Source organism: Giraffa tippelskirchi, chromosome 4, assembly GCF_054371585.1.
Source record: "Giraffa tippelskirchi isolate mGirTip1 chromosome 4, T2T-mGirTip1v1.2.pri, whole genome shotgun sequence".
Classification (NCBI taxonomy): domain Eukaryota; kingdom Metazoa; phylum Chordata; class Mammalia; order Artiodactyla; family Giraffidae; genus Giraffa; species Giraffa tippelskirchi.
Window position 1 is genome coordinate 205,031,662 of NC_137278.1, and position 24,002 is coordinate 205,055,663.

The window sequence follows — 24,002 nt, forward strand, 5'->3', positions numbered from 1 at the left end:
TGATCCCATTTTGTGTGATAAAATTCCTCCAGTCACTCGCAACATGGCTGACTTCAGTGTCAGACTCAGGAGACCCAGAAGATTCAGTGTCAGGGTGAAGACCCAGAGAAGTCAACTGCAGGGAGAGAAGGGTGTCAAATCAGAATTCCCAGCTTACATCAGAGCCTTCCCTTTGCCAGGTCCATGGCCCCTGACTACTCTCTGCAGAATTTTCCCCTGAGATGTATCACAAGATCTTCTCTCATAGGTGTTCTGTACCTAGTCCCATGGTATTTGGGGATAGGTGGGCCAGGGATGTTTGAATGCTGTTTAGCCTCAAGCCACACCATCTGCAAAACAAGGCAAATCTTTCCCCAAAAGTCATGAACTCTTCAAATGAGCAACCTCTCAAGAGGAAATGATGGGCAAAATTTCCAGGTGTTGGGCATATTTTTTCCCTCTGTCCTCTTTACTGTGAACGGGTATAAACTAGTAAAAAGAACTGAATTATTCCTGAAGGCCAGTTCTGACTTTAGCCCAACAAGGTGAATCCATCCTATAACAACTTTAAGGTAAGTCGGTACTGCCTTTTCAATTTGCCTGCCTTTCTACTGCAGTTTGGGGTAAATCAGGCCTGAAGTCACAGGACAGAGTTCATCCTTGTTGGCAACCTGAGTTGCTTCATTAAGATTTTCATTTCTAGGTTCTTATTTATTCTCTTAGTCATTCATTTAAAAGGCAATAAACAACATCTACAAAAATCAAAGTAAACTTGACAGTAAGGAAACATCAACTAAAAAGCATGAGATCTGAAACATGTTTAGAAGCTTTTAACTATCTCCATAGATACTGGTTTAGGGGTTTCTTTGGGGAGACCTTGCCATCAATTTACCCAAGGCCAAACACAGAGAAATCCTGTAACCTGTAGGTACCTGAACGAATCCTGGTGAGGCCTTCCTCTGCAAAACTGTTGTCACACACACATTTTATTTATATTCAAGCATTTTCCTCCATTATTTTCCCCATAATTTACATTATCTTTAAAGCACTGCCTAAACATTCTTTTTTTTTTTTTTTTAAGCTGTTTTATTGAGAGCGGATTCAAAGAAACACCATAAAATGCCATCAGGACCTGGATGCGTTCAGAAAAATAATTCAAGGCTCCTTTGGTGAGAGTGCCGCCTGGTAGGGGCATGTGTACACGTGGTGGGCAAGAAAACAGTTTAGTAGATCTGGTCTTAAAACATCTTCCCACTGCTGTGATTTTTGTTTCCTGATTATCAAAATAAAATATGTTCATTGTCAAAAAAAACGTAACATTAAAAGAAAAAGGAAACAACTCGTAGTTGGTGTGATTTTGGGATGGGAGCCCTGGGAAAGCGACGGAGAGGAACGCACTATCTCTGGCCCGGAATACTGGGCGGCGGGGTGCCCTTGCCTAATAAATTCGACAGGGTTGGGAAGACTGGCTTCCCAAGGGCCCGGGCGCAGTGCCATCCCCAAGGCGCTCCTCTTCGGCCACCTGTGTGGCGACTTGTCGCCTTCCCTGAGTAGCTGCGCGGCACCATCACCCCCCACCCAGTTCCCACCGACCTCCTACGCAAAGACCCAACCCAGGCACCTTCCCCCGTAAGTGTCCACCGACTGAAAATAGATCCCAAGCCCGCCCCTGACCCCCCCCACCCCGCCTCCAAATCCTCCCCTTTAAAGGGAGCCACCGGGTGACGCCGGGGGAGTTTGCGGAAGCGCCAACCGCGTTGGGGCCTTGGGCGGATCCCGTGATTGACCCGGCCCCGCCCCCCGGCTCCTCTTCCCCCATTGTGTGAGCGGCTCGGGCCCAGGCCCCGCCCCCTGCCACCTCCCTCCGGAGGCCCAACCCCTCCCCTTTTTTTCACCCCCCCCTTGGCTCATTTCCGGCCGCCGCTGCTACCGCTAGCCTGTAAGGAGGATTCGGCAGAGGGAAGAAACAACAGCCGCCATCTTGTTTGTGTGCTAGGCTTGGGGGGGAGAGAGGGCGAGAGAGAGCGGGCTAGAGTGGGCAAGCGGGACGCCGGGCTGAGTGCGAACTGCGGGAGCGAGAGTGCGGAGGGGAGCTGGCCGGAGAGAGGCGGCAGGGGGCCGAGACAGTGGCAGGGGGCCCGGGGCGCACGGGCTGAGGCCACCCTCAGCCCCCTCCCGCTCGCACACACCCCCGCCGCGGCCCGGGAGCCGGGCCGGCGTCGACGCCTAAGGGGGGACCATTACATAACCCCGCGCCCCGCGGCGCTTTCGCCCGCCGTCGAGGGCGGCCCCGAGCGGAGCCCCGGGGGGCGGGCGCTCCCGGCACCTGGCCGCCGAGGGTGGGGGCCGTAGCGGCGGCCGTATTTATTTATTTTCCGCAGGAGGGGAGGGCGAAGGAGGAGAGAGCGCGGCGCGAGAGGAAGCCGCCTGCGCCGCTCGCCAGAAGCGGGGCCTCCTCGGTGGGCTCGGCGTCGGCGCGGGCAGGCGGCGCTGCTCAGCCCGGCCCCCCTCGGCCCTCTGGGCCGGCGAGCTCCGCGCCGGGCGTCCTCGCCGCGCCTCCGCCGCGCGATGTGAAGCGGCGGCGCCAGCCTGGCTCTCGGCTCAGGCGAGCTCTCTGCGGCCATTAGGGGCCGGTGCGGCGGCGGCGGCGCGGAGCGCGGCGGCAGGAGGAGGAGGAGGAGGAGGAGGGTTCGGAGGGTGGGGGCTCAGGTCCGGGAGGGGGCACCGGGAGGAGGTGAGTGTCTCTTGTCGCCTCCTCCTCTCCCCGCTTTTCGCCCCCGCCTCCTTGTGGCGATGAGAAGGAGGAGGACAGCGCCGAGGAGGAAGAAGCTGATGGCGGCGGCGGAGCTCCGAGAGACCTCGGCTGGGCAGGGGCCGGCCGTGGCGGGCCGGGGACTGCGCCTCTAGAGTCGCGAGTTCTCGGGGATTCGCCGCAGCGGACGCGCTCGGCGCATTTTGTGTGCCTGTGCCCTCCTCCGGGCCTGGGCTCAGGCCCGGCCCCTCGCACTTGCCCCTACCTTTTCTATCGAGTCCACATCTCTCTTCAGCCACCGCGATCCGGCGGAGAGAAAAAGGAACTTCCCCCACCCCTTTCGGGCGCCAGCGGAGCCCCCTAAGCCCACCCCCAGGATCCGGGCGGGGACCCCGGACTGAAGAAGAGATTTCCCGTGGATTCTCCTTTTCCTCGCCCGTATCTCCGAAAGAATTAAAAATGGCCGAGAATGTCGTGGAACCGGGGCCGCCTTCAGCCAAGCGGCCTAAACTCTCATCTCCGGCCCTCTCGGCGTCCGCCAGCGATGGCACAGGTTAGTCTCGGGAGCCCTGGCCTTCCACCTCCTCCTCAATCTTTTCTGCTCGCAGCACCTTTATTCGTCCATATTTTCTTCTCTCGTCCTAGTTCTCTGCCTCTTGATTGATTTTAAAGGTGTTTGAATGAGCTGATCGAAGGCGTCCAGTAGCCCAACCATTTTCTTTGCTTCCTAAACATTCGTTGCCACACTATGTCATATCGATGTGTGTTCTGGAATTAGGGCTCTTGAGTGGTGCTGTAGAAATGGCTTTTATTGTCGTTATCGTGCAGTTTAATTTTGGAAATGCTCGTGCATTTGAGTGTAAGGGTTGTGTGTGTGGTTTTTTTTTTGCACTTTTACTTGTAATTTGTGGTTAAGTGAGGAATTGTGAATTCTTTCTTCCTGATCTTTACTTGTCCTGTTTCCTCTACTTTCTGCTACTCTTCAAGAATTCCTTTTTGCGTAAGATTTTCTGTTGAGGATGAAGGTGTAAAAATTCTTGATTTTACTTGTTCGTGTGTGTGAGATCCAGGATTTCAGGCTTGATGTGAAGTTAAACGTTAAACCTGAAATTTGGTATGAATTAATTTACTAACCATTCCTAGCTCCCTCCGCCCCCTTATTTGCTTTAAAAATCAATATGGAGCGCAGTTCATTTATCTCATTTCTTTGGTGCCAGACCAAAATGTCTGAAATTCTGGGGTTTTAGGTTGGGAGAGAGCAGAGGCATTTTCTTTGCAGTTTGTAGTTACTTTCTCTTTGGGAAGAGTTGGGGGGTTAACTGATTCTATGGAGTTATGTACTTGGAAATCAAGACTAGAAATTAAGAGAGTCCCAATCAAGAACGGCCCACATAAACATCATACAAGAATTTAAAATGTATGTTAAGTTTTGTATTTGTGGGTTTTGGCTTTTTATACTTTAAACAATGTATGGAGATACAGATTGCAGTTTAAAAAAACTTCAAATTTTTTACTTCACTCAGTTCTGGGACAGCCTTTTGTCAAGAGAAATTCAAGGAGACTTCTATCATTCCCTTCTTACAGTGAGTTTGGTGCTATCCTGATGGGCACCGACCTTCTCTTTTGCTGTCATAGTTGTTTGAGGTGCCAGGGTAATGAAGACGAAGAATGGCTGGCCATCTGACAGTCTACAAGATGTTCCCCTTTACTACGGAGCATCTCTTTAACACCCTGAGAAAACAGGCTCAACGTCATCCCTCCATCTGCCAGTGATAGTGCATAATGGAGTTAAATGTACCCTTTGAGTTTGTAGAGAACTTCTAAAGCATGGTGCTAAGTAGGCTTTCTTTCAGTGGGTGAAAATGTAAGGATATGGCAAAATGCTTTGGATTCTTTGCTTTTATAAGATGTATCATGAGTTTAAGATAACCTGCAAAGATTGAGGATTTTCGCAGAGTTCCTCTGCTTCAGGCTTGTAACACTGACAGTACACTGACAGTACATGAACTTTGATCTGTCCTCATTCCTTGAAGTTTCTGTAGTCTTCAGGGGTATTTTTTTTTAACCTGTTTTTTCCTCAATTCATACACGTATTGAGTATCATATTCCTTTGCGCTTATTAAAATGTCACTCGGGAGGATTTTGAGATTACCTTTAGACACATTTTCCACCTGTAGGTTTTTGTGTTGTTTCTTTAGTTTTTGTGTACTGTGGTAGTTTTTGCTCTTTAGTTTTTGTGTAATATGGTTATAGATTTCACATTTAAGTTAGCCAGTGACTGGGGATATTGTAAAGAAAACTTTTTACCTGTACTATTTTGCCAGTTCTTCATTTAAGCAGTTTAGTTTTGGGAGTAATGCAAGGCCTGAAAGAGAGACTGTGCTCTGTTGTTCAGATACTTCTGTTCAGGTTGATCTGTGTACTTGGTAACTTTAACTTATTTTGGTAGTGTTTCACCTGATTTATACACAGAAACTATTTTGCTACTTGAAATACCTGTGAATAATTGTAAGAGTACAAAATGTATCAACTAGGTTTTTATATAAAAAAATCGCTCAACATTGAGATTTAACTCTATTAAGAGTTTATCTTAGTTACTTTTTTCTAAATTTTGTGGTGAAGATTGATTTTTGTACCCCCGCCCCGCTTAAGATTCTAATCCAGGAATTGTTTGGTGTCTAATTTTTAATCCTAACCAGTCTGGATTTTTTTATTGGGGCTGGGGGAAGGAGAATGAGTATTAAGAATATACTGTCCCCTTGTGAACTTCACATTGGGCACCATTGTATTTAGATCAAGTGATTGTTTTTGCATCCAGCACAGTGTGGTTTTAAGTTTGCAGGCAAGAAACACTTCACTCTTTAAAACTTTACGTTTTGAACTTGTAACGTCTGCATTTTTAGAGTTGCTACCCCAGGTAGTTTATAGATGTGAATGTAAATTATTCCTCAGTATTTACTGATTGATTTTATCTAGAACTGTTCAAAATGATCCCGAAATTCTAGATTCCAGAAACTTTTTTTTTGATGATTGAGGCTTGCAGTTTTAGTAGTGTACGTGTACCTGCCAAGAGTGTTTGCGTGTGCCAGTTTTATAGGGAAGAAAGTTGGAATCCAATTGGGTTGACATGCTGAAGCATTACAAAACAAATTAGTGCTTGAATCTCCAAATTTGAACTTCTAAAGTTATCCAGTGATGCAGAATGAAAATGGCTTATTTAATTCTCAGAGATTCTTCTAAAAAATTTTCCAGGTTGATTATTCAAGTTTTACATGTCAAAATGAGAAAGAGAATTACAGCTTTTGCATCTTTATGTTCCTGGCTCAATATTCACACATGATCCTTTGAAATTTTTATGTAACTTGGTATGGTTAGGTCAGAACTATTTGAGAAATCGAATGACTTTCTGTCCTACCACATCTGTTACCGCCCTGCATCATAAAAGCATTTCTAAAACAATTTGTTTTGGTAAAATTATTGACAAGAATAGTTAATATATAAGTCCTGCAAATACTTCTTGAACCTGTTTCTGGTAATACCTTGAGTGACGGGAATGATGGGGATGATACGTTGCCTTCATTGCTCACTGGACATGTTCTAGCACTGCTTTGTGTACACTTGATGCTGTACGGACAGAGTCTGAAAAGAGGCATGACAGCATGATCTGGTATATTTAGTAGGATTAAAGCTCCTTCTGGTCTTGATACAGTTTTGTGGCTCTACAGTGTACTCTGTGTCAGAATTGGCTTGAATTTTATGCCTGTTTTCATTTTGAAGGCAAAGGACAGCTATAGCTGCATTTGAACACTAGATTATGGTACGCAATGGATTTTTTGTGTGTGTGGCAAGGATTTTTTAAATGTCTGTTTCTTTCTCAGGACACCATTGTGTCTTAGTGGTTTATCATCAAAGAACATATTTTTGATTGGAGACTATTTCTTTTTTAGCTCTTAAACCTGTGATACTATGTTTTAATTTTATTTGGGGGGCATGAAGGTTTGCTTGAGAGTTCTGCTTCTGAAGTTTTTGAGTTATGGCTGTTCAGTCCAGCAAAGTATTACTGACCTTGTGTTAAGTTAAATTGCAAAACATTTTAAGTGCCTTAAACTTTGTAAGTTCATTTATAGGGCTCCCAGAAAGTTGTCTGTGATTGATAGTGAGATAAGGTGACGTTTGTTAAGTTGTAAATCTTGTGTGTGTTACAGTAAGGGTTCCCTTTTTCAGCTAGAGTTCATATTCTTTTGCGGAGGTAAGAAATGCATTGCCATGTCCAGCCATTGGATGAAGGGGAAGGGAGGAAAGGGTTTCTGCCTTGGTTGCCTTTTGGCATTGTTTTCTGTTTTACTTTGCTTTTGAACCTTCTCCTTAGTCTGTTCTGTAAAACGGAGGGGAATTAAAACAAAAAATTGAATATTAGTGCATAGTGGGTTTGTAAGAACAGTAAGCGGTAAATAGGAAAGGAAAAAAGAGTAGGAAGAATGTTACAGATACAAGTGGGAGTGTAAAATGCTTCTTCCTGGTATATTTACAAAAACAATTCAAGAGTTATTCTGCCAGTTCTTACACCCAACAATTAATGGAAAAATAAGACATCTTGTTTGGTGTGATTTAAATTTTAAGGTTTCCTCCTTTAAGAATTTTTGAAGTTGATTTTTTTTTTTTTTTTACTGTGGCAGGCATTAAGAGAAATTAATGGGCAAGCTGAAACTTAAATTATGCCACGTGTAAAATATTTAAAACATTGGCTATTCCAGATGATTTTTTTTTTCATTAGATGGATAGTAGTTTTCTTCTGAAATTTTAATGGGAAAATATTTTATTACTGCTCAGTTCTCAAAAAAGATTTAAGAGAATAAATATTGAGGTTTTAAGGCCTATTCTGAACAATTTGGATATCATTTGTTTTTAAATGTAGATCTTTTAAAATAAATGCCCCAAAAGGCAATTAGGAGTAATTTAGTTGAGAGAGTAAAATTTAAACTACTGGGGAAAAAAGTGAAATTTAAACTACTGGGAAAGTGAGTGGTTGAGAGAATGGGTTTTAGAGTCCGACTAGTGGAGTTCAGATCCCAGACCTGCCTTTGTTAACTGTGAACCTCAGGCCAGTTACTTACTTAATCTTTCTGTCTCAGCTTTCTCACCTGTAGTACCCAACGTGTAGGATTGTGGTGAGGAATAAATGAGAGTTCTTTTTATTAAATGCTTAGAATAGGGACTTCCCTGGTGGGCCACTGGCTAAGACTCCGTGGTCCCAATGCAGGCAGCCTGGGTTCGATCCCTGGTTGGGGAACTAGATCCTACATGCTGCAACTGAGACCAGGCACAGCCAAATAACTAAATGAAATAAATATTAAAAACGCTTGGGATGGTGCTTGCTGTAGTATAGTATGAGCTCATTAAGTGTTAAGTGTTTTTAACCTTACTGCTAAATATACCCCAGAAAAGCAGTGCTAGGTATATTTTTTAATGGATATACAGATAGGTTGGCTAAAGATAAAACCAAGTGCATGAAGTTGAGAGAGTAGTCTTAAAAGTAAGGCTTATGGTGCAGAGTTAGCCTATATATCATCTACTCAAATGTGAAGTTTTTTGAGAATCTAAGAATATGGCAGCAGAGATTGAGTGTGTGTGTGTGTATATATATATATGTGTGTGTGTATATATATATATATATACTGTCGCATATTGAAGACAATTAAGAAAGCAGATTGCTCAAGGTAAGAATGTTTTTTTCTAAAGAATTATGTGGTTGAGCATTATTTTTTATTTATCTGTGTCTTAAAAAAAAACTTTCTTAAAGGAGGAGGAAGAAAAGTAGAAGGAGCAGTGTACCAGCTTTTCAGTATTTTAACTACACCCAATAAGAACTGCATTTTACGTGGAGAACCAGAGACCCTGTCTCAGCGAGTGAACAAACAGTACTTACCCTGCTTACCCTTGCTTGTGATCTACTCTAATATTTTCTGTTGCATTTTATTTTTTAAAACGGTGGTTGTGATCCACTACATTGATTTCATGACCCACTATGGCTTGTGGCTCATGACTAGTATTTGAAAAATACTAGTTTAAAAGAGTTGACAGGCTGCTAGTTAGTTGTCCTGTGTTGGACCAACATTTTCTGTGTGGTGGGCATTTATCCTCAGAATGAGAAATACTGTGGTAATCCAGAAAGTCATGGACCTTTCCTTCCTGGGGTTTGCAGATAAGGGGAGGGGAACAACATTCAAGTCCGATGGAACCAGTATTGTATTTGGAAAGTACAGCGTGCAGTGGGAGAAATGGGGGTACCTAACCTGTGGCTACTGTTGCTCTGGTGGCTGTCTTCGAAGAAACTGGAATCTGATTTGGGGATTTGAAGGATAGACAGGGTTGCTAAGAGTGAGCCCAGGTTGAAGAGAAGAGTCTGGTCTGTCAGGGAATCTATGCATTTCATCTAGTTGGGGGATAGCAAGAAATATAACTGTATAGGTTAGCAAGGGACCAGTCATACAGGACTTACTGGTGTTACTGCTTACTGGAGTCTAGACTTTTCCATTTTAGCTTTTTTAAATGGATAGAGAGAATTGTACCTTAGAGTCTAAGGCTAGATGATCGACAAATGAGGAATGGTTTGGAAAGGAAAGGGGGAAAATAGGGAGACCGATGAGATAACTGTTTCAGAATTCCAGCTGTGGTGAGAGTGGCCTGGATTAGTAGATGAAAAGAAGTGAGGTTTGAGGGGGCATGGGTGGTCAGCAGAGCTTGGTGGATTAATTAGACGTCAGGATATTGCCAGAGAGGGAAATTCCCAGATTTCAAGTTTGGGCAGCAGGATTGATGAGGATGTCATTTACTGAGACAGCAAGCATAGGAAGAGATGTGTGTGGGTATGGATGAGGGAGGGGTTTTGATGAGTTAAGTTTTGCACGTTTTGAAGTTGTACAATTCTCCTGAATTGAGTAGTCACTATTTTCATTTGGAGAACCTTTCATTTCAGCTAACAAACATTGACTGCCTACCAAGTTATAAGTGTTCGGTGCATAAAGACAAAGCAAGGTGCAGTCTCTGGTCTCAAAGCCTTTAGAATCTGGTGGAATTGGTATACATATCTACACAGTTTTCCCATAAGTTATACTTTGATACAAATTGTTAAAATGGATTAGATGAAGGCAGAGGATAGAGATTATTTCTTTCTTGACATGTACACACTGCTGTATTTATTATTTATTTTTGGCCACACTGGGTCTCTGTTGCTGCAGGCAGGCTTTCCCTCGTTGCAGGGAGCGGGGGCTTCTCTCTCGGTGCACAGGCTTCTCTTTGGGAAGCGCAGGCTCTAGGTGCACGGGCTCAGTAGTTGCTACTTGCTGGCTCTAGATTGAGTGGGCTTCAGTAGTTGTGGCTCACAAGCTCAGTAATTGTGGCACGCAGGCTTAGTTGCTCTGAGGCATGTGGAATATTCTTGGACCAGGGATCGAACTTGTGTCCCCTGCATTGACAGGTGGATTCTTATCCACTGTGCCACCAGGTAAGTCCAGGGATTATTTCTGACAGAATGGGTTTGAAGTATTAGGGAAAAACTTCATAGAGGAAATGTATATTTGAATAAGGGTAGGAGAGCATGACCTGCCTTTTCTTAGAAGTAGGGAAAGTTGGGAATTTCCTGGCGTTTCAGTGGTTAGGACTCAACGCACTTTCTCTGCCAAGGGCCTGGGTTCAGTCTCTCATCAGGGAACTAAGATCCTGCAAACTGCATGGGCAGTAAAAAAAAAACAAAACAAGAAGTAGGGAAAGTTGGAATGGTATTTCAGGTGGAACAAACATAAGTGGTTTATATGTGACTGGAACACAGACTATATGGTGGAATGTTTTCATAGGAGACAGATGGAAAAGGATGTTAGGGTCCTATTTTGAAAAAGACAGAAACATGCTAAGGAATTTGACATTTATCTCACCATCAGAATAAAAATTTTATGAGAATAGTGACATGGTCAGGGAAAGAGTAGTTCTAGTGACCTTGCACAGAATCAGTAGCAGCAACAGAACCTAATGGCTGGAAGACCTAGGATTTGTCATGTATCTCTCGGACATGCACGTATCTTTTGTCTTTGAGGGTTTTGGTAAGTTGTAATTACCAAAGTGAATTGTTTATATTCTTAAGATCCAAGTTTTGGTGTCATGCATGTCATGTAGAAAACAGAGCAGATTAAAAAAACAATCATAGTCCTCTTCTTTTTCTTTACAGATGTACAATTTCTAGGAGGCTTTTTTTTTTTTTTAAGAAAAAGGTATGATAGCTTCTCTAGGAGCCCCTTAGGCATTCCCTTGGAACAAACTCCAATTAGTCAAACAAATCCAGCCCTCAGAGCAAAGCTTCTCACAAGATGTTACTATACTCAAAATCAAGAAATGATTAGTGGTAGTTAAGTTAGCATGCCGTTTAGGCTTAATATAAACATGTAATTGAGTTGACTGGTAAAGTGGGTATTTATTGAAATAAAAATAATAGTGTCCTCATCTTTTTAATTTCACACCAAGAAATATCATAAATGTGTTAGCGTTAAGAATAAAACTTCAGGTCAATCACTTCCCAAGGTATAGGTACACCTTTTGATGTCATGGTTGTAAGACTGTTGCTGCTAAGTCACATCAGTTGTGTCCAACTCTGTGCAACCCCATAGACGGCAGCCCACCAGGCTCCTCCATCCCTGGGATTCTCCAGGCAAGAATACTGGAGTGGGTTGCCATTTCCTTCTCCAGTGTGTGAAAGTGAAAGTGAAGTCACTGAGTCGTGTCCGACTCTTCACGACCCCATGGTCTGTAGCTCACCAGGCTCCTCCGTCCGTGGGATTCTCCAGGCAAGAGTACTGGAGTGAGTTGCCATTGCCTTCTCCTGTAAGACTGTTAAGAATGCATATTTTGAAAATTAAATGTGCTTTTGCCTGTTGGCTTTTGAAATTCAGCACCAGCCAACATGCGTGGCTGTGTGATCCTATAAAACTTAATATTGATTATCATCTTTGATCAAACTTGTATTACTTACAGATGTTTCATAAAGTATTAGAAGTCTTACCTGTCTTTCCAGCGTGGATTTTTTTTTTTTTTTTTAAATATAATTTTTGGCTGTGCTGGGTCTTTGTTGCTGCAAAGGCTTTTCTCCAGTTGCAGTGTGCAGGCTTCTCATTGCAGTGACTTCTCGTTGCAGAGTGCGGGCTTTAGGGGTGCACACGCATGGGCTTCAGTAGTTGTGGCTCTTGGGCTCTAGAGCACAGGCTTAGTAGTTGCAGTGCATGGGCTTAGTTGTGGGATCTTCCCAGATCAGGGATTGAACCCATGTCTCCTGTGTTGGCAGGCAGATTCTTTACCACTGAGCCACCATGGAACCCCCACTGTGGATATTTCATTACATTTTTTTTTAGTGTTCCTTTAAATTCAGTATTGTGGTTTTCAGTGTCTGTGATCTTTTCCTTGACAGGTGGGTTTTTACGGTTAGATTAATTCTGCTGCTTCTACAGAGTATTAAAATACTTCTGAATTACAGTACCGAATAGAAGTTATTTATCATGAAGTTTACAAAATTGCCTCAATTTTAAAGGCCAACATTGTGCTTTTTTAAGCACCCAAAACAGCTGAGTTGATTTAAGAATAGAAGTGCCCCAAACCATTAAGGAGAGATCTTTGTGAGATTGATAGTTTCACATCTAGCCAAACTGTTTTCAGAATTATTAAAGTTCTGTAGATTTGACTTTCATCTCCAATCCTTATTTTTTTAAAACCTCAGATTTCTGCCCACCTCGTCAGTCACCTGGCTGCCCTTCAGTTTGCTGTGGCTCAGTTCCTCTCCACTCTTAACTTGTCCCATTCCTACTCGTCCTCTGGCCCCACCACTGGGATGAAAGAAGGGTTTTGAGATCTGGATTGTACATTCATTTAAAGGCACTTTTAATATCACCAGGGAAGTCCTTCAATATCACAGAGAAAGCTAGCTTAAAGGAGTGGTTGGATAGATTCTGTCTTTTAAGTGGATACTTGCGAATTGACTAGTTTTATAATAATTTGTGCAGGTATTTCGCTTAATGTACACAGTTTAAGAGAACTGAGTTTTTATTTGAATTCAGCTTACCTGAAGTACAAAAGATAAGTCTGTTTATTCAGCAAATAAAGTTTGAACTTTCTAAGTGGGAAAAAAAATTAGTAAGTGCACGAGATTCTCTTATGCAGTAGAATTGGATTTTGAGCCAAAATTATTTCAGTTTTGCATCCTAGTTTGTAGCTTTAAACTCTTCTTTATACTCAGACAGTCCAGTGTTTGGGATTATATTGTCAGTAATCCTAATTTTGAAAGTTATACTTCAGTTATATATTTCACGTAGTAAATGTTTGCCTAATTTCTCAGCTAAGTATTTATTGTACAAGAGATGATACAGCTAAATCTGCTGTGAGGACCACAGAAATATAGAAGACACCAGGGGTAATCTACAGAATCAATGTAAGAACGAAAGGGTGTTTTGACTCAACACTAGTTTCCTACATGTTCAGTTCAAATTCATTTTTGTTTCAATTGTCACTTTTCTTATCCACGGTCCATGGATAAACCTAATGTATTATGCTAAATTTTTCAAACCAGATTTAAATCTGTCCTGTTAGCCACATTTTGTGTCACCATGTTTGGACTGAATGTATACTTAGGTGAAGAAACATTATTTTTGACCACATCGCCTGGCATTTGGGATCTTATTTCCCCAACCCAGGGTTGAAACGAGCCCGCTGCAGTGGAAATATGGAGTCTTAACCATAGACCTCCAGGGAAGTCACGAAGAAGCATTTTACTCAAAGTCCTTTCATATTTGAGCATCTGAGAACTATATATGGAAACCTGTCAGTAAACCATTTGGTAGAAGTAGCCTGCTGTTGATGTTGATTGGTTGATACTTTGGAAAGTAAGCAGGAAACACCTTACTGGATAGTGTGAGTTCATTCATTGTTCGTGATACTGTTCTGCAGTATTTGTCATGGATACTTTAAAGGTAATGGGATAAATTTCAGATTGGTACATTTCTAATCAAAGAAAAAGGGGAGTCAGCAAGTTAAATATGTTAGAAGCTCACCTTAATATCTAGCAAAGGTTCTCTCTGTCATTGACTATCCTAACCTGTTTCTCAGTCCACTGCAGTCTGGCTTGTGCGCTTCACTGCTCTTAACTTAGATCGCCAACTATCTCCTGTTATCTATATTCAGTGAATTCTTTCTCAAGCATGGAACACCACGAACATTGCCTTCGTGGAACCTGGTTTCCAGGACAGTATTCCTGGTAGATGGGCTGGAGGAGGGTGTTGAATTTTAGCATCCTTTGCTGGTAAGATCATTGTCCCTTAAATACGTGCATGTCCAGGTTATCCAAGACAGTAACTTCAGAGTCATTTTTCTTTCCGTAACCCCCTAACTATAGTTAGAGAGTTCTTCTGATAGAACTCTCTGATGCCCCTTTAGCAGCAGCCTTCTCACCAGTCTGCCTTACTCTAGACTTGTCTGTCGATTTATTCTTTATCTTCTTTGTGTGAGTGGGCTAGAGCATGCAGATTTGTTCATATCCTGAAAAGTGAAAGTCACTCAGTCGTGTCTGACTCTTTGTGACCCCATGGACTATTAAGTCCATGGAATTCTTCAGGCCAGAATACTGGAGTGGGTAGCCGTTCCCTTCTGCAGGGGATCTTCCCCACCCAGGGATCGAACCAAGGTCTCCCTCATTGCAGGCAGATTCCTTTAACAGCTGAGCCATCAGAGAAGCCCAAGAATACTGGAGTCGGTAACCTATCCCTTCTCCAGTGGATCTTCCCAACCCAGGAATTAAACCGGGGTCTCCTGCATTGCAGGTGGATTCTTTACCAGTTGAGCTACCAGGGAAGCCCTTTGTTCATGTCATATTTTGCTTAAAATTCTTCAGTTGGGAAATTTTTCTCTTTACAGTAAAAATACCAAGGTATTAACGTTAAGGACCCTCTAGGTTGCTGCTTTTATTTGTTGAACATGTAAATTTTATTCAGCTGATCCGAACTAAACTCTGTGAAGGACAAGTTGAGATGGGGCCCTGAGAAGGTGATTTATTTGAACCTTTACATTTTTCCTTTCCTTGAAGGAAAAGGAAGAAGCTGAGGAGCTTAGTAAGAGTCATGGATTGAGGCTGATCAGTATTGAAACCCACTGTTCAGTATTTGTTTAAATCCTGGCGCTTAAATTTCTAATTATTTGCATATTCATACATACTGCTTTTTGTTTGGGATTTGCTTTCCTACTAGTTTTAGACCATTGGGTTTTATTTCTGTTTATGACAAACTGGTTGACGACATAATCCCTCATTTTTAGTAATCTTTTTCCTATATGCTGCTCATGAGCTTGCAACCAGGTTTTTTTCTGGGAAGCCCCTTGTAGAAGCACCTAATGGGGAAAGATTGGAAGTTTGATTGCTAAAATAAAACCCTCATGTTACATTTATTGAGCTTTAGTACTCTTAACCCTTTGGGGTTTCCCTGATGGCTCAGCAGGTAAAGAGTCTGCCTGCAGTGTAGGAGAGAGATTTGATCCTTGGGTTGGGAGGATCCCTTGGAGAAGGAAATGGCAACCCACTCCAGTATTCTTACCTGAAAAATCCCGTGGACAGAGGAGCCTGGTGGGCTGCAGTACAAAGGGTTGCAAAGAGATGCAACTGAGCACACCTCTTAACTACCAGTATAGAACTGATACAGTTTGGGTAATTTTTCTCAGTCTGTAAGTATTTAAGTTTTGTTTAAAAATGTTTTCTCAGTTTAAAAATGTTCAGAAAAGTTATAGTTCTCATAATGTTCACTACTACTCGAAAACAACTGCTAAAAATGAAGTCTGTTTGCTTACTTAGAACATTCAGCTGGAATCCAGAGACTTGAATATAGAGTCCCTATTCAGTAATAAAATAGTACAATCTTAGGGAAGCCAGTGGTGGATCACGAACTGCGCCTATAAAGTGAGAGAATCAGTAATTTCTAATCTTGGGCCCTCCCTGGGAGGGGCAGTGTTCTCTAAGAGGCCTAAGGAAAAGGCGTCTTGGCTCTCCCAGTTCCTCCCCACCCAGTATGTACTTGTGTGCTCAGTCACTTCAGTCATGTCTGACTCTGCGACCGCATGGACTGTAGCCCCCCACGCTCCTCTGTCCATGGGCTTCTCCAGGCAAGAATACTGGAGTGGGTTGCCATGCCCTCCTGCAGGGGATCTTCCCGACCCAGGGATTGAACCCGTGTCTCTTGAGTCTCCTGCCTTGGCAGGTGGGTTCTTTACCACTAGCGCCACCTGGGAAGCCCAGTATGGTTCTGCTTTTATATTTTGTCTGTTTCCAAGAAAACACTACTAGGTAATCCTGAAGGATCCTTTGCTTAGTCCCACCTGGTACATAACTTTTAAAAGAGGACTAATGAATTTACACATTTTTTATAGACACATGCATTTATGTACTTTGGAATTTTACATTTTTTTAATATGTAAGAACCATCTCATTAGTTCTTAAAAAAAAAAAAACTCCATTCATTCATGGGGGTAGAGTAAGTAGCCTTTTGATAGAAGAAGTAACAGGAGCTCAGTTGGAAAGTAATTGGTAAATTAAGGCAGCTTGTAAGAATTAGGTTTAAATCCCAGGTATTTGGACCCCTTGAACTGTGCTAAGTTAGGTACCAGTGATGGCTGATGGCATTTGGGAATCCTAAATGTGCAGAATTCTGAGGCACGATCAGACTAGCTCAGGACAGTCTGATTTACCACTGAGCCACCAGGGAAGCCCATGACACTCTAGCATGGTCTTCCAAATTTAATTAATATAATCATTGAAAATAACAAGTTTTAAGGAAAGGTTAAGAGAACCTTTATAAATTTGTGAGTTACCCAATCAGATATAAATACAGTGTACAATTGCAGAATTGCTGGAACCATTTTTTTTACCATATTCATTTATTGAGTATATGTGAGGTGCTATGGGAAATGTAAATGTTAAATGAGACCCTTATCTTTCAATACTTAAAATTTGTTAAAGAAGATGCACACAAATATTTAGCTATAACAAAAGGTAAAAGATAGGAAGTACATTGAGGTTGTAACAGTGAACCATCTTAGAAAATATGAGTACTTGAATCAGAGTTGAAACCTGAGTGGATCTTTTGTAGTGATCACTGAATTAAGTCTGTTGAAAATACAGGATTGCCATTAAAAGAACAACCCTATAACCATTGTCAAGGTCTGCCAATGCTAGCGTTCCTGTCTGCTTCACAGTGGAGCCTGAGCTGTAATGAGATGTTGAATATTTTGAAACAGTAACCGAGGGCAGCAGATTTGGCTGTAGTGCAGGTTAGAGTAAACCCTCAAGCCGAGGGCCTGGAGGAAGGCTTCTGGATTACTGAAGCTGATTTCCCCTCAATGAACTCTGTATGTCTGAGATTCTTGGAGGATTAATGAGAATAATATATTTATTGAGGAACCGCAAACAGTATGACACATTGGAAGTGCCTTATAAAAATTTGTTTTTGTTATTATAGGCTAGTCTTATCTCCTAATAGAGTGATGATTCTATTAAATAATAATAGGTAACATTTTCATAGTTCTTAATATATGCCAAGCACTGCTCTAAATACTTATATTAACTTGTCGAATTCTTACAAATAACCTGTGAAGTGGGTACTTCTCCTGTTGTAGAAACTAGATTCTTCTGTGTATACTTTAAAATAGTCTTCTCTGGTGGTTTGAAAAATTGTTAGGTTTTTTTTGTGGGGGGGGTGTTGCTTGGCATTTGGGATCGTAGTTCCCCAACCAGGGGTGGAACCAGTGCCCCCCTGCAGTGGAAACATAGTCTCAACCACTGGACTGCCAGGGAAGTTCTCTGTTAGAATTTTGATTGGCATTGCATTGAATCTATAGGTCAATATTGGGGAAGAATTGATGTCTTTATATAATATTGAGGATTTGTACCCATATGTTTTGTGATGTTATTCTGTTTATTTATATGGTCTTTAGTTTCATAGTTCACATATATATTCTAATACTATTGTCAGATTCCCCCCTCATTTCTTAAACTAAGATCATGGCATCTGGTCCCATCACTTCATGGGAAATAGATGGGGAAACAGTGGCAACACTGTCAGACTTTATTTTGGGGGGCTCCAAAATCACTGCAGGTGGTGATTGCAGCCATGAAATTAAAAGACGCTTACTCCTTGGAAGGAAAGTTATGGCTAACCTAGATAGCATATTAAAAAGCAGAGACATTACTTTGCCAACAAAGGTGGCTGTGGTTTTTCCAGTAGTCATGTATGGATGTGAGAGGTGGACTGTGAAGAAAGCTGAGCACCGAAGAATTGATGCTTTTGAACTGTGGTGTTGTTGGAGAAGACTCTGGCGAGTCCCTTGGACTGCAAGGAGATCCAGCCAGTCCATCTTAAAGGAGATCAGCCCTGGGTGTTCATTGGAAGGACTGATGTTGAAGCTGAAACTCCAATAATTTGGCCACCTCCTGCGAAGAGTTGACTCATTGGAAAAGACCCTGATGCTGGGAAAGATTGAAGGCAAGAGGAGAAGGGGACGACAGGATGAGATGGCTGGATGGCATCACCAATTCGATGGACATGAGTTTGGGTAAACTTCGGGAGTTGGTGATGGACAGGGAGGCCTGGCGTGCTGCGCTTCATGGGGTCACAAAGAGTCGGACACGACTGAACGACTGAACTGAACTGAATCATTTTTTTTACTTATATGCAGAAATGCAGTTTAATAACCTCTACTATTTCCACTTCTTTGCCTTGGAATTTCACTGTTGACAGGTGTATTGTTTGCATACAGTAAGTTATGTTTCTTCCTTTTCAGTCTTGACTCATGAATATTTTTTGTATTATTGCTTTGACTAGAGACTCCGGTTGAGCACTGAATAGAAGTGGTTGTTTTGGGTGTCTTTGTCTTGTTCTGATGCTGAAGAGGCTATTTTTAATGTTGGTGCATTATCCATAATTGCTGTCAGTTTTATCAATTTAAGGAAGTTATCAGTAGTGTGTGTGTGTGTCTTTTTTTTTTTAATTGGAGTGTTGTTGATTTACACAGGCTTCCCTGGTGACTCAGTGGTAAAGAATCCACCTGCCAATGCATGAGATGCGGGTTCAATCCCTGGATGGGGAAAATACACTGGAGAAGGAAATGGCAACCCACTCCAGTATTCTTGCCTGGAAAAGCCCACAGAGGAGCCTGGCAGGCTACAGTCCATGGGGTCGCAAAAAAGAGTCACAACTACAGACAAGAGCATAGTTGATTTACACTGTTGTGTCAGTTTCAAGGGTACAGCAGAGTGATTCAGTTATATGTATATCTATTCTTTTTCCCATCAGCTTTTGATTGCGGTGGTTTTGTTTTTAAAATTGTAGTTGGGTATTGACTTTTATCCTGTGTTTTTATTCCAGTCATTGAACCTCATGTTTTCTTTCTTCTCTGCTGCTATGGTGAATATACAGACCTCTCTTTCCTGGATTCCTGAGATGATCCCAACTTGATCATGATATTACACCTTTAAGACACTGATAAATTTGGTTTGCTCTTTTTTAAGGATTCTTGCTTCTGTGTTCATGACGTTCTTTTCTTGTACTGGCCATGTGTGGTTTTTAGAGTATTTCTGTTTTCTAGAAGTATTTGTGTGAGGTTGAATTGTCTTTTCCTTGAAAGTTCCATAGGACATGCCTGCAAAAATACTTACATTTGGTCTTTATGGAAAAATTAAGCAATGGTTCTTTGATAGTAATAGGAATATTCAGGCTTTCTATGTTTCCTTTTAAACTTTTTAAATGGAAGAATTCAATTTAATAAAAAAAAGAATTCCCACATGCCTGTTACCTCAGGTTAGTAATAATTTTGTCCCCTCCCCCCCTCTCTTTTTTCTGCTGGAATTTTTAAAAGTAAATCCCAGACTTCTTGTTTCACTAGAAAGGCTTAAATATGTATCTCTTAGGATTTATTTTATAACTATTCTGTTGTCGTACCCAACAAAATTAATGATTTTCTTAATATTATCTATTAATCACTATTTGTATTATCTTGATTCTCTTAAAATGTATTCCCACAGTTGGGTTGAATCAGGTATTCAAATGAGGTATTGTTGAATCTCTTGATAACTTCTCCCACTGACTTGTTGGAGATGCAGGGATACGTATAATTTCTTTTTGATTGAGGTTTATTGAGTGCTTAACAGGAATTTATTAATTTTGTCTCTTTTCAGTTTTTTTGGTATAAAATTGATTAGTAATGCCACTTTCTCTTTTTATTGTCGTTTCTCCTTAACTTTCCCAGAAGTTTATCTTTTATTAACTCTCTTCAAAGAACCAGCTTCTGGTTTTGTTAATAACCTCTCCATTTTTCTTTTTTGTTGCATTGCTTTTGTATTTGATCATCTTTTTCTTACTATTTTTTTCAAATATCTTGGGTATTTGTTGATTTCTAGCTTTATTTCCTGTAAGTTTTGAAATGTATTCTTACTGTTACTCAGTTTCTTGTGATTTGTCCTTTAATTTGTCACTTATGTATGTGTGTATTTTTTACTTTCTATGTTTTTGGCCTTGGCGCAAGGCTTGTGGGGCCTTATTTCCCTAACCGGGGATTGAACCCAGGCAGTGAAAACCTGGAGTCCTAACCACTGGACTGCCAGGGAATTCCCCATGTGTATATTTTAAATTTCTAAATAGATAGAGATTATTTTTTCCTAAACACTAAAAATATGCTGACAGTGGAATGTTTCCTTGTGTACTCCAGGGGGACAGTAGAATCCAAAACTGCTTAAAAGTTTATATGATTCCAGTGTTGTGAATTATGTAAATAGAAGGAAATGAAGGAAATATATAATTACATTAAGCAGTTGTCTTGAGTAGTGATGTCAGGTAAATTTTATTTGAAATCTTATTTATATTCCAAAACTATTCATGAGATAGTTTATTTTTATGATGAGGGGCACATGATTTTTCAAAAGGAAAGAGAATAATTCTGTACTCTAATAAATCACGTCCTGAGATCTGAGGTACAATTCAGTTCAACTAAAATACCACCCTTTGAGGAGTTGGTATGTAAGTAAGTAACACGTGTCATTCCCAGAGCTACAGTCTGGGTGCATAGGTGGGGTGAGGGGTGGTGGTGGGGAAAAGATGGCAAGAGAGGAGGAAGAGAAAGAGACATACATGTAATTTCAGTGCAAAATGAATGCACTGACAGAATGCAAAAGAACAGGAAGTTCACATAGAGGAAGAATTGTACTTATGAACTGAGGGTAATTAGACCAAGAAGATCATTATTAAAGTGGTGTCTTGTCTTTGGATGAATTATCTTTAATAGGATAATCAGTTGCAGATTCAACTATATTTACTTTTTAAATACCCAGTAGGGCCTTTTTTGTTTAAAATGAATCATTTTTGGCTGCGCTGGTTTTTCTTTCCTGCGTGCGGTCTTTCTCTAGTTGTGGTGCTGGAGCTTCTCATCGCAGTGGCCTCTCATTGCTGAGCACAGGCTCTAGGACACATGGGATCACTAGTTATGGCACTTGGGCTCAGTAGTTGCAGCTCATAGGCTTAGATCCCCCATGCCAAATCAGGGATGGAACCCATGTCCCCTGTGCTGGCAGGCAGATTCTTAACCGCTGGACCACCAAGGAAGTTCAGCAGTGCTCTTTTAATGTTAAAACTACTTGGAGAATTAAAACTCAAAACCCCTCAGTCCTTCTGTTTACATAACACTGCAATCATTTATACTTTTAAGCAGCTTTCATTCTACTATCTCCCTGGAGTACACAAGGAGACCATCAGCATATAATGAATTAATACTGTCAACAACCAGGGACAGTTTTGCACTTCCAAGGCACGTTTGATGATATCTGGAGACATTTTTAATTGTCACAAATGGGTTAGAGGTACTACTAGCATTAACAGGAGAGACCAGGGATTTGCCAAGTACAGTGCCCGGGACAATTTTTCCTTCCTCCCAAGCAGAATTATCTAGCCTAGAATGTTCAGTAGTGCTAAGGACAAGGAACTCGAGGTTAATCTATAATTTTCGCATCTTCTTTTTGGCACGGGGTTAGGGAGAGATGGAGTGGTAATGGTTTGTAGGTTGGTGAAGGAACTAGACGCATGGTTTCATATCTTACTCAGCTAGATTTTGGTTAAGGAAAACTAATCTGTGGTTTGAAGTCGGGTGAACACAGCTTCATTCAGCTTTGTGGCAGGCGCTGTGTGATAGCAGTTAGAGGTAAGCAGCCCCTGTCTTCCTGGAGCTTACGCTGAGTGGTCTACAAAGAGCAGATCTTTTTATCAGTTGTCTTTTTTATAATTATTATATTTTTTTTAATCTTTTGTTTCATTCTGAATTAGTTTGTGTATAGATTCTGGACTTAGTCTGTGTATAGATTAGTTATGTTAACCCCTTTTAAGAAATTCTGGAATAGTAAACAATTTCAACTGTGTATCTTTTTCATGACTATCAATACAAACTTTCATCAACTCGTAATGCGTATCACACTAAGATGTATCCTTCTTTGGTTTTATTTTAGGTACAGTTTATAAATGTTTAAACTTGTTAGCATGATAGTATTCTTTTATATACATTTTGTATGTACACACACACAAACCTGTAAAATAAAACGTTAGTATAACATGAAAAACTAATACAAATAGATAGTATTCCATGGAGTGAGGTTTAGAAATGATACTTAATGCTTATCAAGAACAAGTATAGAGAAATTTGTGATTTTGACTGTCATACTTTAACCTTTATCTTTCCTTTTTGTTTTTAGATTTTGGCTCTCTGTTTGACTTGGAGCATGACTTACCAGATGAATTAATCAACTCTACAGAATTGGGACTAACCAATGGTGGTGATATTAGTCAGCTTCAGACAAGTCTTGGCATAGTACAAGATGCAGCCTCTAAACATAAACAACTGTCAGAATTGCTACGGTCTGGTAGTTCCCCTAACCTCAGTATGGGGGTTGGTGGCCCAGGCCAAGGCATGGCCAGCCAAGCCCAACAGAACAGTCCTGGATTAGGTTTGATAAATAGCATGGTCAAAAGCCCAATGGCCCAGGCAGGCTTGACTTCTCCCAACATGGGGATGGGCACTAGTGGACCAAATCAGGGTCCCACGCCATCTGCAACAGGTATGATGAGCAGTCCAGTCAATCAGCCTGCCATGGGAATGAACACAGGGATGAATGCTGGCATGAATCCTGGAATGTTGACTGCCGGCAATGGACAAGGGATGATGCCTAATCAAGTCATGAACGGTTCAATTGGAGCAGGCCGGGGGCGACCTAATATGCAGTACCCAAACCCAGGCATGGGAAATGCTGGCAACTTAATGACTGAGCCCCTGCAGCAAGGCTCTCCCCAGATGGGAGGACAGACAGGACTGAGAGGCCCCCAGCCTCTTAAGGTGAGTGCAGTTTCGGTTTGTGTGCTCTTGTCAGTATGTTTCTGAGTGTTCCAGGGGTGGAGGAGGGGGGCCTGAGGTCAGTTATTCATTTATTCTTTACTGTTCATGGTTAATTATCTTATATTATGTAGCATTTCCCACATATTATGTGCCAGGGATCTATTGTCACAAATTTTATAACGCTCTTACGTTAAATGTAAGTGATACATTTATTTTAACAACTGTGAAGGTACCTTCACAGTTTGTTTCAAATGATTACCAGCTAATTGCTGTTCCCTGTGACAGAAGTATTAGAATATTTTCATCTCATTTTAGCCTTCATAGCCTCCTTTAAAACACAGTTTTAAGAGAGCTGGCATTATACTACCTTCAGATAGACTTCATTTGTTCCCATTGCTTGGAATGTTCTGGGTTTTTAAGAGATGTGTTATTTTTTTTTCCTTATTGTTTGATGGATATTAAGGTGCATTGTTGTTTAGTCTCTTAAGTTGTGTCCAACTCTTGCGACTCACGGACTCCAACCTGCCAGGCTCCTCTGTGCATGGGATTTTCTAGGCAAGAATATGGGAGTGGGTTGCCATTTCCTTCTCCTGGGAATCTTTCCGACCGAGGGATCTAACCCACGTCTCTTGCGTTGGCAGGCAGGTTTGTTACCACTGAGCCACCTGGGAAACCCCAGGATGCACTATATTGCTATAAAGCCCCAACCAACATTCCAGGTGTTTTAATTAACCTGATTTTGGCTGTTATTTGAAAGGCTTTTCTTTTTTAAAAAGCCTCCTTTCTTAGCTTTACTAAGTAGAGAATGTTAAATACATTTTTAAATACATTTAAA

The 24,002-nt window shown here is 41.5% G+C and overlaps 1 protein-coding gene and 1 long non-coding RNA gene across 4 annotated transcripts in view; both read left to right on the plus strand.

Annotated features, from left to right (window-relative positions):
* LOC145544677 (uncharacterized) overlaps positions 1 to 1,318 on the plus strand; it is a 79,419-nt gene extending 78,101 nt beyond the window's left edge. The window contains exon 5 of the long non-coding RNA XR_014081552.1: positions 1,061 to 1,318. This is a non-coding gene — a long non-coding RNA (uncharacterized LOC145544677). The remainder of the gene's footprint in view (positions 1 to 1,060) is intronic.
* Positions 1,319 to 2,774: 1,456 nt separating this feature from the next.
* EP300 (EP300 lysine acetyltransferase) overlaps positions 2,775 to 24,002 on the plus strand; it is a 64,555-nt gene continuing 43,327 nt past the window's right edge. For all 3 annotated transcript variants that reach the window (XM_081587616.1, XM_081587618.1, XM_081587617.1), the window contains exons 1-2: positions 2,775 to 3,284; positions 22,530 to 23,167. In XM_081587616.1, the coding sequence (XP_081443742.1) occupies positions 3,191 to 3,284; positions 22,530 to 23,167 (732 nt within the window). In that variant the 5' untranslated portion in view covers positions 2,775 to 3,190. The remainder of the gene's footprint in view (positions 3,285 to 22,529; positions 23,168 to 24,002) is intronic.